The sequence below is a fragment of the Xiphophorus hellerii genome, chromosome 12 (assembly GCF_003331165.1).
Source record: "Xiphophorus hellerii strain 12219 chromosome 12, Xiphophorus_hellerii-4.1, whole genome shotgun sequence".
In the NCBI taxonomy this organism is placed as follows: Eukaryota; Metazoa; Chordata; class Actinopteri; order Cyprinodontiformes; family Poeciliidae; genus Xiphophorus; species Xiphophorus hellerii.
Window position 1 is genome coordinate 25463904 of NC_045683.1, and position 12720 is coordinate 25476623.

Sequence of the window (12720 nt, forward strand, 5' to 3'; positions counted from 1 at the left end):
TTTACTTTTTTTAGCAAGGGGAGCCGACGGTTTTGTGACGAGATCAAAACAAGACGCTAGGAAGCTAAGAAAAAAGAAAGCTAAGTTGACACTGCTCACTGCAGCCATTGTTTACATTTGGATTTACCTCATCTGACTTCTTCTGGTGTAGAATAATAATGCATGTTGCGTCTATGACAAACAAAGTCAGACTGCAGATACTTTTAAAACTATTGGACACATATTTGATTTGGTTCTTCGTATTGAACTAAATGTGATTTTTATTTTATTTTATTTTTTTGTGAAAAGCTCGGGATTTGCCCACTGTGAACACACAGGGTTAAACATCTCTAACCTTTATTTAATTTTTTTTCTTTTTTTTGCTCAGCTCAAAACAAGCACATTCAAGAACATGTTGTCAGTGGATGTGCTTCAATTTTTATGTATTTATTGAACAGTCAGATTTTATTTTATTTTTTAAGCATTTTGCTTGCTGAATGCCAATGAAAGGAAAATTGTCCCATTTCTATCGCTGGCTAATTAATTGGTGTGTTGCTATTATTTCCTTTTCATGTCTGTGCGTTCCTCAGTTGCCGACATATTATTGTGCCGGGTCTAATAACCATTCCACACTGTTGTGTTCTCAGCTTGTATAAATGAGAGTAGTCGGGATGTTTCGCGGACACAAGCGTCAACACATCCTCCAGGTTATCTAACTTGCTAAGTTAACAGTCTTCCAAGAAACAAGTTTTGACCTCTGAGTTAAATCCATTTAATACCGGCCTACTTCAGTGTATCTTTAGACTTTATTGGTCTTTGAGCTTCAGAAGCTCTTAAATTGGTCGAACTCTATACTCTTAATTCAGTTGCAGATATTTAAAACGAGCAGAACTAGGCACTTATTTGTAAATGATGGCGCTCGTCATCTGTTTGCAAGCGCAGTAAACAGGAAATGTTGCATCCCCCGTCGGCCTCTTAATACTTTCTGTCTGTGTGTTTTACAGGATGACGTCTCCACGCCCCAGCCTGCTGAACTTCTCCCACGACGGGGTCATATCATCTCTGCAGAAGCCCATGGACCTGAAGCAGCTCAAACAGAGGGCTGCAGCTATACCACCTATTGTGAGTTGTTCTGCAGGGTCTTGTACTCGTATTTTTTTCTTCTTCAATTAATAGGTTAATAACTGTAGAAAATCTCAGACTTTACGACTAATAAAGTCTTAGATGCAGATTGTGTCCTGTACCTAAAAACGGCTCCGTTTATCTCTGCAGCCATATCTGCGCTGTCCCCATTTCTCAACTTGCAGAATCAAGTGGTACAGCAGGTGAAATGGTGAAGTCATATTTGTTTAAGATAAGGCAGCCAGATGGACGATGATGGGATAGATTGCTTTGTGGGGCAGAAACGAGATGCCAGGGATTAGTGAAACTTTAGCTCGCCAAGAAATAAGAGATGAGTTTTTGCTATCACGTTGATCAGATACTGTAAGCAGCCCAGCCATATGTCGGTACTTGGGAGGAGCTGGCGCTTGTATGTAACCGTCTTATTTCTGTGTTCTCTCGTGTGAAGATGCCAGAGGCCTCTGTGCAGGGCACTCCGCGGAGTGGGAAAGCAGTGCAGCCCCCCCACGCCTTGGCTCTGTACCAGGAGCAGATCACCATGGCTCACGGAGAGTCCTCTCAGGAAGTCAAACAGCAGCAGCCTTCTGGCCAAGCAGGCAAACCACAGCCTTACGCCCCTCAGGCAGACAGAGAGCGAGAGGGTCTTCTCACCAGCAGCCCCCGAGTTCGCCCTCGAAGCCCCTCCACCAGCGAAAAAGACGGTATGCACCTCGGAACGTTTGTTTTCGCTCTGAGTGAAATGTAGGCTCACTTGCACGAGCCCACAAACATATTTGTTAGGATTTTTCCCTGATTTCTCTCTGTATTAGTCATGGACTGGTATGGGATTTTTATAGCATGGCAAGTTTGAGTGAAAACAACACCATAGGATCATAAAAGTCAAGAAAACCAAAATACGTCACACAATCTAATTATGCCTATTTCAACCAGAAAAGCATCACTTATTCCCGAGGCTGCTAAAATAATGAGCTTATAACAATGTTATTCATATTTATTTATCCTTCTCTTAATGTTGACATAATAAAGAACGTTTGAATACATTTATTTGTTAATGGATTTATATTTCTTTTTTCCATTCTGGGACAAAAGAGGCCAAGCTGATTTTAGCTGATCAGTTAGTTGGGCTATCTGCTCCCATAGCTAGCCTGCTGTTCTCAACTTGCTAGCTCTTACCTTGATGAAGGTGACGGTTTGGACTCTCTGGGTTTCCATGCCATGACCATTGGGATTTGTAAATGGCATTTGCAGTGATGAGACGCCATTAAAATGTTTAACTTGGGTTAATTGCATTGTATGTGATTAATTAATTTCATTTTCTATACATCGACAAAATAAGCAACATTTTCAATTCAGAATCCCCATTTGTTGCTAAATTATTGACTAAATAGACATACGAGCTCAACAACAAAGACATTTGTTTTTATTATGACCTGTTCAGACTGGTGCCAAATGCTTATACCCGTTTGGTTTTCATGCGTTTTAGGAAGCCCTGATCGTTTGCATAAAACATTCTAATGCTTTACAATATATATAATATATCAAAATTAATGTGTTACAGTCCTGGCCATAATCATTTATTCTTTTATTTATTATTTTTTATGTTTAGTGTTTTTGTTGGGAATGTGTAGGAGCCTTATCAAGTTGAAAAAGTATGACAGACAATTTCCACATTGTTGATATTGGTAACTTTAAGACCTTAGTGTTCCTCCTTACAGCTAAATGCTCAAAGCCTAGTCTGCATGACCTGCTACACTCAGGTATTCATACATTTATTTATAGAGGTACACATTTATAAATATGCTGAATAAAAGAAAAAAACTGGGCACATTAAAATCCTGCTCGACATGCAGCTCTAGTAGCATTTGATCTACTTTTATTAAGTAGGTCTGTTCTAGAGGCTCTGACCTTGAGTCTGTTCTCCACTGTTTAGGGTCTTTAACTGTTTCTGGGACACTCCTGGACAGGGGGTCTGATGAACGATCTGGTGCTGCTACTGACCCAGAAGGGAATATAGTTCAGCAAGCTTACAGTAAGGCTTGTATGTGATTCTGTGGAAGATTAGTTCAGATAAATGAAGGCATTTTCTACCCAACTGTTCAAATGTTGACTCAAAGTTATTGCTTGTTTTCTTTTTTTTGGAATCTCAGGACAGAAAATGGCAACAAAGCTTCTAATTTCACACACAGAGTTAGATGGTGAAGTGTTGCTCCATTCACATTTAAATAGTGGTTAGTACTAGACATGGGCAGTAATCGGTACCAAGGTTTGGAAAGTTCAGCCATTCATACCTTTAATGTTTTCTATCATCCTTCTCTTGCAGTTTCAAGTCATTTTCATAAAATTCCAGAGAAAATGCTGGAGTGACTGGGATTTCTCCAGCTAATTGAATTATAGGGGAACACAGCCATTTTCCAACCTGACAGTCAACTGGCTGAAAAGACGGATCCTGCACCTTTTTTTTTCTTTTTTCTTTTTTGCTTTCAGGCATAATAAATTTGGTTTCCTGTTAATATTTCTGGTTGAAAGAAAAGCACAGTTATTGTGTGGAAACTAAATAAATGCCACTCATTACTAATACTGCTTTAAAAAAAAAATACAGTCAATTATTTAGGAGCAACACATCTGCTTGGTAGCTAATAGTGTGCTCTCTAAGGTTGTCAGCAACGACACAAATGTTTTCTGAAGTCTGATTTTGACTGGAAAAAGTTTTAGTGGATTTATTAGCTCTTCAGGTTTCATTTTAATTCTGTAAATATATTTCAAACAGCATTTCTGTGTGTTTTTAACTTATAAAATGAAGAGAAATATGTAGCTGTCAGCCTGCATATATTTCAAATCCTTTAAAATTTGCAACTCGAACACACCCAATCTGCAACATTTTTAAGACCGTATGACTGCAAGCTCCATCTGCTGTTCAGCTGTAAATAACATCAATTAGACCATGTTGTACATTTTGTTTTGAGGTTTTAATGACACAATTCTGTGAAATTGTCTGATTTTAACTCATGTCACATGAATCTCATACTAGCTCATGCCTAAACATTATGTGGTGAATGCAGTTTGTGCAGATATATTTGCATGCAACAGAAAAATGCAAAGAAGTTGCAGTGCTGCACTTTCCCTTCGAAGGCTTTTTAGCCGGTCAGATCCACCCACTGTGCCTGTCATGACACCTGGATGTGTTTTTTCTAAAACTTTTTAGATCAAGGTTTTGGTTGTAGCGTTTTTATTTATTAATTTTTTCTGCGTGCACGTCTGCTAATTGAGAGGTGAGGCATTGTGGGAATGAAGTGGCATCAAGGGTTGTTACCTTTATCAGTGGCAAAGATTTCAGTTCATTATATAAACAAAAGAAACTTCTCAGAGCAGCAGCAGTAGTTCACATGTGCAGTGTGACAGTTTAGCAGCATAGAGGGCCTCTTAGACTGGATGTAGTTCAGCTTCCTGTTTTATTTTGGTGCTGACTCCCTCCATGTGATGATGTTTTAGAAAAGTCCAGAGCCTTCTCTCCACACGGCGACGCCAAGAAGCAGGCGCTGGGTCCGGACGACCTCAGGACCTCGAACCTGGGTCGCCCGGTTCTCTCGCCGTATCCCATGGCCCCGCGGGACATGGCCAAGATCAGTCACGACCAACACCTGCTCCACTTCAACCGTGAGGAATCTTCTCCGTCTGCTTCTGCTGCTCTGCTTCACTAGTAGAGGATAACTTTTATCTTTTTGTCTTCCAGCGTTCCCACAGGTAGGCCTCCCCTCGCTCGCTGGTCTGCCACAGGATAGTGTGCGGTTAGCGGCAGTGAGACCCCTCTCCATGCCCGACCCGCCACCGCTCATTTCCTCTAACAAGCCTGGAGGCTCCATCACGCAGGTATGTCACCACGATGAACTAAGCAGTTTTATAGTCGATTTGCAGAAACAAATACGGTGTATATTCAATTTTGATGTTTGAAGCAATTATTTTTTTGAAATATTGGTTAACATTCTTTAAAAGCAAGAGCAGTGATGATGTAATTGATAGGCCTGTCGCAACAAGCAATAAAATAAAACAAGCTCAATAATTTCCGTTTGCATGATTTTTCGTTTTTCTTGTCTCTCTCTTTCTACCAAAAACTTGTATGACAAAAGTCTTCAGTCTGATGCTTTGGTCTCAACTAGTCCTTTTATTCCTCCAGAGATTTTATAATTCATTTTAGTTGTTTCTATTTATCTTGGGTATTTTAAATATCTTCCAGCTCCACTGTTAAATGTTTATTAGAATTGAAAGGTTATTGATCTTTGAGAATGTTTTCTTGTTTTATTATGCCATTCCCATTATATCACTTGAAAATGGTCCCAAAACAACAATATTATCGTTTATCGCAATAACTTTTGGGACAATTTATCATCCAATTAAATTTGTTACCCTGACAGGTCTAGTAATTGGTATATTTTACCTAATGTGACCTAATGTGTGTTTGTGTGTGTGTGTTCAGGGTACGCCGGTGCAGTTGCATGGAGCGGCCCATGGGCTGGATCACTCAAAGATGCCTCCCGCACCAATGGGGTTGTCTTGGATGGAGAAGAAAGTTGGTGAGTAAAACAAAAACCGAATTCAATTGTGTTAATTTTTTTTTCTTTTTAAATAGTGTCACAAATTTTTCTATTTTTTTGACATTGTGATCTGAATTTTCTCATCATTACGCAGCAGGTCCTTTCCCAGTGGTGAAGCAGGAGCAGTTGTCTCCTCACAGCTCCTCCCAGCCTGATAACTTATCAAACCCAGGGCCGCCACATGACAATTCCTCTGCTCGTGGTGGGTGCAAGTGCTTCCTCCCTTTATTATGTATTTGTAGACAACTGATTGGTCCTGGAGCTGTGCTTTTATACTTGTGGTTTTGTAGGAATAACATCTGGAATAACATCCGGAAATTGCAGAAAAATGCATGTTTTTGCTAGGAATGCACAATACATCAACGCTAGCATCAGAATCGGCCAGTGTTTGTCATTTTATAGCGTATCAGAATCGATTCAATAAGTGAAACTGAGCCGATATTAGAACAGATAGACATGTGATAGTGGTGCACTTAGTTTAGCTAACCAGCTAACTCTCCTCAGAGCTGCAGTCACCAGCAAAGCTTAAGCCTCACAGAGCACCCCTCCCCCGCCTTTCCTACTCAGCTCCTCCAGACTAGCGGCTGCAGCAATTAACAAACACCTGGACTAAACGCACATCTGCCGAGCTCATTATCCAAATTCCTTCTCAGTGCAACGTTCTTAAGAACGGTTGTAAATGGCACAATGTAGAGAGCAGGAACTTCTTAAAGAGACAGAGGCCAATTTCAAGCTGTCAAATTGATATATACAGCATTTAATAACAACTGAAGGTTTGCCTGTATAAATGCCTTAGTATACAAGGTCCTATTCGAGGAGGTTCTAACTGTACTTTCACAGTAAACATTTCATTAAGCTTTTCAATTTATATTTTTTTCTAGAGAGTAAAAAAACATGCCTTCAGCTGTTATAAAATCTTTCTCTTCTCCAGGCGTCCAAGGAGGCAGCATCACCAAAGGTCTTCCTGGGACCAGAATACACCCGGAGTCTGCGGTTTCCTACCGAGGCGGCTCCATCACACAGGTGAGCTCAGACCAGCAAGCCAGACTATTTAAAACTATTCATATGAAAGAGAGGAGTAATGTATAGCATATATAATCCTGCAGTAGTCGTAGTATATTGTAAGGACACCACGGTGTTTTAGGCCTCACAGAAACTGTCTGAATAAGGGGCCTGCAACCTCCAGAGCCACAAGTGACACTTTGGTATTTCTACAGTGGCTCTTACAAAGTTTGGCAAAAAAATGAAAAAGAACCAGTTAATATTTTTAAAGCTAGGTATAACAACAAATGAAGGCTTTCAGCGGTTCTTAATTTTATTCCTGACACATTTCATTTGAATTTTTAAAAAGAATGACAAAAAAAAGCACTGGTAATATGTTTTTAGAGCAGATTTTCTTGTTCTTAAGTTGGAAGGTATGCGCTTCTTTATGTACAGCTTTCTGTCCCACAGAAAAAGAAACGAAACATCCTTTTTTGCTAGACTTTGATTATCTTTATTTTAATTCCTAAAATATATATGACAAGTTGTCTTTTGTTTTTTTCTTCCTTCAAAAAGTCGTGTGACATTTGCGACTCTTAAAAAGTTTGATTTGGCTGGCATGAGAGCAAAAATGTCTCTTTAGGTCTAAAGGATTATTGATGCCATTTCTAAAGCAACCAGTCTGACGGTTGCACATTATAAATATTGTGCTGACTCAGTACAAGTTTGAGTTTCTTTTTTGTCCTGTGGCCGACTGTCCTCTTCCTCTTTTTGAAAACCTCCCAACATAATGTGAAAGAGCGTTTAAAAATGAGAGCACCTGTTGCGCGCCACACTTTATCCTGTTTGTTCTTTGACTCTGCAGTTCAGAGAGCCTTGCTGAGGTTAATGTGATTTACCCGAGACCTACAGCCGACGCCAATTGAAACCAACACTGTAAAACCGTGCTAAGGTTCACGCCACAGACAAGCTTGTACTCCACCCACATCCTCTGATCGTTTACGCTACTGCTTAAAAAAACACACACACAAAAAAAATCCATTGCAGCTTTTGCCCTCTGTACACACATGAAGCGGCTTCTGCGCGTTTTCAACGTTTGCTCCTGTGATGCAAGAGGAACAGACGAGAGTTGGTGAGAGGTCAAACGGCAAACCATGTGCGGCGGTGGCTGCTGCTGGATTTCCGCCGCACTGTGACATAACCGCAGCTCTGAATGGATCCGTAGCCGTGGCAACGGGTACACGCTGTGCCGCATCTGTTCCCTCTTTTATTTATCTGTGTACTTTAGATGCTGGCTAAACCTGGTCACTGATAGGCCCACTCTGGTGTTGCGTCCAACTGGCACTGGAGAGCAAACAAGCGCAGAGGCGGCCGTCATCCGCTAACGTTAAGGGTGGAAAAAAAAGTGAAAATGAAAATTCGTCCTCATGTTTAGCGCAACTCTTGACGGATTAATAGGTGGATGTGCGTGTGTGTGTGTTTGAGGTTTTCTTGGAGAGCAGGTGAGGACTGCTTCTGTCATTACTACCTTGTAAACAGACATCCATCCCCTCTCCCCCCTCTTTTGGTAAACACTTCTTGGAAAAGCTGCAGCCAGCAGATTACAAGGCCTCTCCCAGTAACTGCTGTCTCTCCTTTTCACCATCCACTCATGCAATCATCTCTTGGCCAATCAGTGCGTGGAGAAATATGACTCATGCCGAGCACAAGTGATGTTATTCAAGGTTTAGTTTGACCATGAATGTTGTGTTCAGCTTTCAAGCCGCTTCACCTTTCCTTCGTTTAGAAGCTCTGAAGATTTGCTTCAGAGATTCTTGTTTATTTTTGTGTTTTGATTGAACACATTGTCTGGTTAAAACGATGTGTAAGATATTTGCTGCAGGCAGAAATGAACCTCCTATACTGATTGTTGTAGCAGCAGAGCTGTAGAAGCCTAAAACTGCTTAAACGTGATACATTTCTCATAGATGTGTGTAATATAGACTACTATGTTTAGCAACGTTTCTGAAGACAGCTCTATGTTGTCCAGAGCAGACCTCAGTGGAGTGCCAGGCTTCTTTATCAGATTGTTTGGCTTCTTCAAGTCAATGACTCTGATGGTGAGTTCCTTCCTGTATCCTGCCTGCGTTTTGCAAACACAGCTATTTTCCTTCAGCGCCAGAGAAAATCTGGAAGCATTTCTGATCTCTGATTTTTCCCTTAAGATAAATGATTTTTATTAGATGAAGAGTCGTCACCATGTAACTGACAAAATCATTATGGAGCTGATATTTTAAATAGTCTTTATTATCTTTTATAAGCTGTGTTTGGAATTAGCGCAGCTAGCATTGCTTAAACACTACGATGCAGGATTTTGTTAGAGTATGTAAATCCTTATCTGTAAGATTTCCAAAAATGTTGGTAGTTCTTCCAAATCACAAAACCACAAATGGATTCAGCTTGTGTACTGGTCAACAGGAGGATCCAAAAGAATTTACTAATGTAATGAAAACAAACATGAGATTATTTTAGCACTCCTTTATTCCTGCATGGCCAAATGTAAATATTATAACCAAACGGGTTTTATTAGGGTTGCACCAATTGCAGTTTTCTGACCGATCGCCGAGCTTTAAAATGCTTGACCTACCAATTCCGATTTTGACCAAAATTGGAATTGATTTTTGTGTATGAATAAAACGTCACTAAATAAATAATTGATTTTTTTTTTTTTTTTAATAAGACTTTGTCATTAAAGATTGGTACCATACAAAGAAACAAGTTGGGGAGTAATAAACCTAACTATTCATGGTCGCTTGTTGTTCGGTGGTTCCTTCTGCACCGGCATAACAACTAACCCTAATGAAAGTCATAGGTAGACTGCGGCTGCTGCTTTTTGCAGAGACGGCACAGTTTATGCCTCATTTTTTTTGTCTCTTTACCCCAGGGGACACCAGCAGATGTGCTGTATAGAGAAACCATATCACGTCTGATCTCGGAGGACAGTTCCAGCCGAGCTGACAGGGAACGGGACGAGGCGCCATCTAAAGGACAGATCCTGTACGAGGGCATCAGCGGGCAGATCCTCTCATATGACCGTGAGTACATGAGCTTTAAGTAACAAGATTGCTGGCCTGCCAGGTCGTACACTAGGTGTTCAACTGTTTATATAAAACACTGGATCCGTGTGAATGAACGTCATAGGGCCGCAGTCTCAGACTCTCAAGGAAGACGGTCGAGGTTCAGGTCTGTCTGGAGAAATCCTGGGTCTGAAGCGAACTTATGATGTCATGGAAGGAGGCAGAGGGCTGCCAATGAGAGACGCTCTGTCTGCTACCAATTGTGAAGGTAAGACAGGAGCGAGCTTAAACGCCTCACTTGACATTTATTCTGACTGATGTAGCATTCAGCAATGAGATATATTAACAAGCCAGTATGAGTTTATCATTGTGTCCATACAAAAAAAAGAAAAATATCAGACATGACTGAAATATTTCTACTTAAAACATTCATACTGCTGATAAACACATTTGAGACTCATACACTCTTAGCCTATATAAATGAATATGTTCGCTGCATCTCTTCTAAAAGTGTCACACACACACGGGATTTGTTTCAAAAACGTTTTCTTCCACTGCAACGTTCTCTGCGATCCAGACAGCTGGAAAAATCTTTCTCTTGAGTCTTATTAAAAAGTCTTTTAACAGTACAGTGAAAAACGGCGTCTAAGTCTTTTGCTGCTGTGCTTTGTTCCACCTTTACCTCAGGTCTCATCGGTCGTGCCATGCCTTTCGACAGAGACAGCCCTCACCACGCGTCTTACAAGGATGCTCATCATATCCGAGGCTCCATCTCTCAAGGTAGGATGCTTTAAAATGCATTCCAAGCATACTGCCTGTTGTTTTCACATGAGAAATGGGTTGAACACAACCTTCCGATTTCAGGTATACCCCGCCATCTCGACGCACAAGATGCTTACATGAGGAGGGAAGCCAAGCAGATCAGGCGAGAGGCGTCCCCGCCCCGTGGCGCCGGGTCCCTTTCTGACCCGATGAAGGGCAGAGAGGGCATCGTGCCCACGGTGAAGGAGCCTGGACGCTCCATCCACCTCATTCCAAGAGACGAGGGCAGACAATCATCCAAGGAGGGCATCATATCACAGGTATGCGCTTGATGGTGAAACGCATCATTCCACAGTTAGTTAGGAGCGTGCTAGTTGTTCTTTTTGGGGGCTGATTCGTCAGCTGGCTCGGCTTTATCAACGACCAGCCCAACCAAACATCCGTTGGATTCTTTAGGCTATGAACACACCATTACTGAGTGCTGAAAAATCCACCCACACCCACTGGGTTACGACCAAATCGTGGCTAACTCTTACTAAGGCAAGAAGGCTTAAAATGATCTGTTTATCATGTTGAACTGTTTAAAAATAGAATAGAGGGAACCGTTCTCACTGGCTCAAAATATCCTGCCTTTAATCGCAATAATCTCCTCCTCAGCTGGTCATATTTTATAATATATACAAGTCATATTCTGTACTTAGAAATCTCTGATTTCCAGGCGTCTAATAAATTTAATTTGATTTTATCTGTAGATACTTTATTAATATACAGCTGTTTATGTTGTTAGATATTTTTTATATGCAATAGGGTATATTTTGTTTGTTTTGCTGCTGTAAAATGTGAATTTTTCCCACTGAGGTATTAATAAATAACTACTCTATTTACATTTAAACCCAGATGCTCATGCTGAATATTAGGGCTTTACAGGGTTTACGTCTAATTAAATATTTTCACTAAGTGTGGCGATTTTTATTTAAACGAAGTGCAGACTTCTACATTCGTTCAGAATCTCCACAAGAATGGAGAGTTACGCTCTCATCAAAGCCTTTAGTCTGGGATTTAACCTGTAAAGTCCATCGTTTCTTACTATAAAATCAACATTGTTTATTTAAAATCTACATTTTCACACAGTTTGATGTGGCAATACGCAGGATTTAAAGAACGACCACTATGAAACAATCTCAGATGTAATGCTGTATTAGTTCAATGTTGGTAGTTTCAATCAGGTTCTGAACTCTGATGTTGCCGTTCCGTCGGACCGCAGCGCTGCTCCTGCTCTGTGCCAGGAAGGCCTAATCTTCATAAACGGTCCCAGTTTTAGACTCTACAATAGAAACGCACATTAAAAAAAAAAGAACAGCATGCATAGATGAAAGGTTCCAGGAAGTCAGGTTCTGGAGAACAACTTTCAGGAACCCGTAGTTAAAATACGCCTTCAGCTGAATTTTAATGGCCCGAGTATCTGCTGCACTCTCAACGGCTGCTGGAATGCTTCTGACACATGTAGGTCAAACTAACTTTATGAGACCTGTAATTTGAACCCCGGGAACAAATATGAGGTGATGTGCAATCATATAGTTTTATTGAATGACTATCAAACTGGTATTTGTCTGTCCTTATTTAACACAGAGTAAATTAATGATTAAACAATCTTAACTATTTTCTTGCTCCCAAATATTATGCAGAACATAAAAAATTTATGTATTGCAGCAAAACTGAAGTTGGTGTTGGCCAGAGATGAGTTTTGACTAGAAATTTGAAATGTATTTCTCAGTTGTTTTTTTTTTTTGTTGTCTGAAATTACAATAGACCAGTAAAGATGCACGTGTTTCTAAGCTGGTTCATTTCCTGCAGGGCGCAGCTGGAAAGCCGGACGCTGCTGGCTCTGGGAAACGCCACGATGTCCGCTCCATCATCGCCAGCTCGCCGCGCTCCTACCACGGCGCAGCCTCCCACCTGGAGATGCGTCCTGACAGAAGTCGGTATGAGGAGGGGCCTAAGGGTCGACCCAGTGCGGTGGTCAGCACGGCCAGCCCCATACCGCGCTCTTCTCCGCTCACCCTGGGCTCTGAGCAGGGAGGCAAAGCCCACCACAGCCCCATGGGGTATGAGGAAAAAGGTGCTATACGGACCCCCTACCCTGGACCGTCACATCGTGGATCCCCACTGCCCAGAGAAGCCAGTCAGAGGCAACATGAAGGTGGGAACATCCAGGGTTCATGCAATTTGGT

The 12720-nt window shown here is 41.2% G+C and overlaps 1 protein-coding gene across 3 annotated transcripts in view; it reads left to right on the top strand.

The window, feature by feature from the left end:
* ncor2 (nuclear receptor corepressor 2) overlaps positions 1-12720 on the top strand; it is a 109639-nt gene that overhangs the window by 84348 nt on the left and 12571 nt on the right. For 2 of the 3 annotated variants that reach the window (XM_032577652.1, XM_032577654.1), the window contains exons 21-32: positions 984-1101; positions 1550-1802; positions 4591-4755; positions 4832-4968; positions 5573-5669; positions 5785-5892; positions 6622-6713; positions 9595-9745; positions 9852-9995; positions 10415-10507; positions 10592-10809; positions 12344-12689. In XM_032577652.1, the coding sequence (XP_032433543.1) occupies positions 984-1101; positions 1550-1802; positions 4591-4755; positions 4832-4968; positions 5573-5669; positions 5785-5892; positions 6622-6713; positions 9595-9745; positions 9852-9995; positions 10415-10507; positions 10592-10809; positions 12344-12689 (1922 nt within the window). The remainder of the gene's footprint in view (positions 1-983; positions 1102-1549; positions 1803-4590; positions 4756-4831; positions 4969-5572; positions 5670-5784; positions 5893-6621; positions 6714-9594; positions 9746-9851; positions 9996-10414; positions 10508-10591; positions 10810-12343; positions 12690-12720) is intronic. The other variant, XM_032577653.1, reaches the window with a different exon arrangement.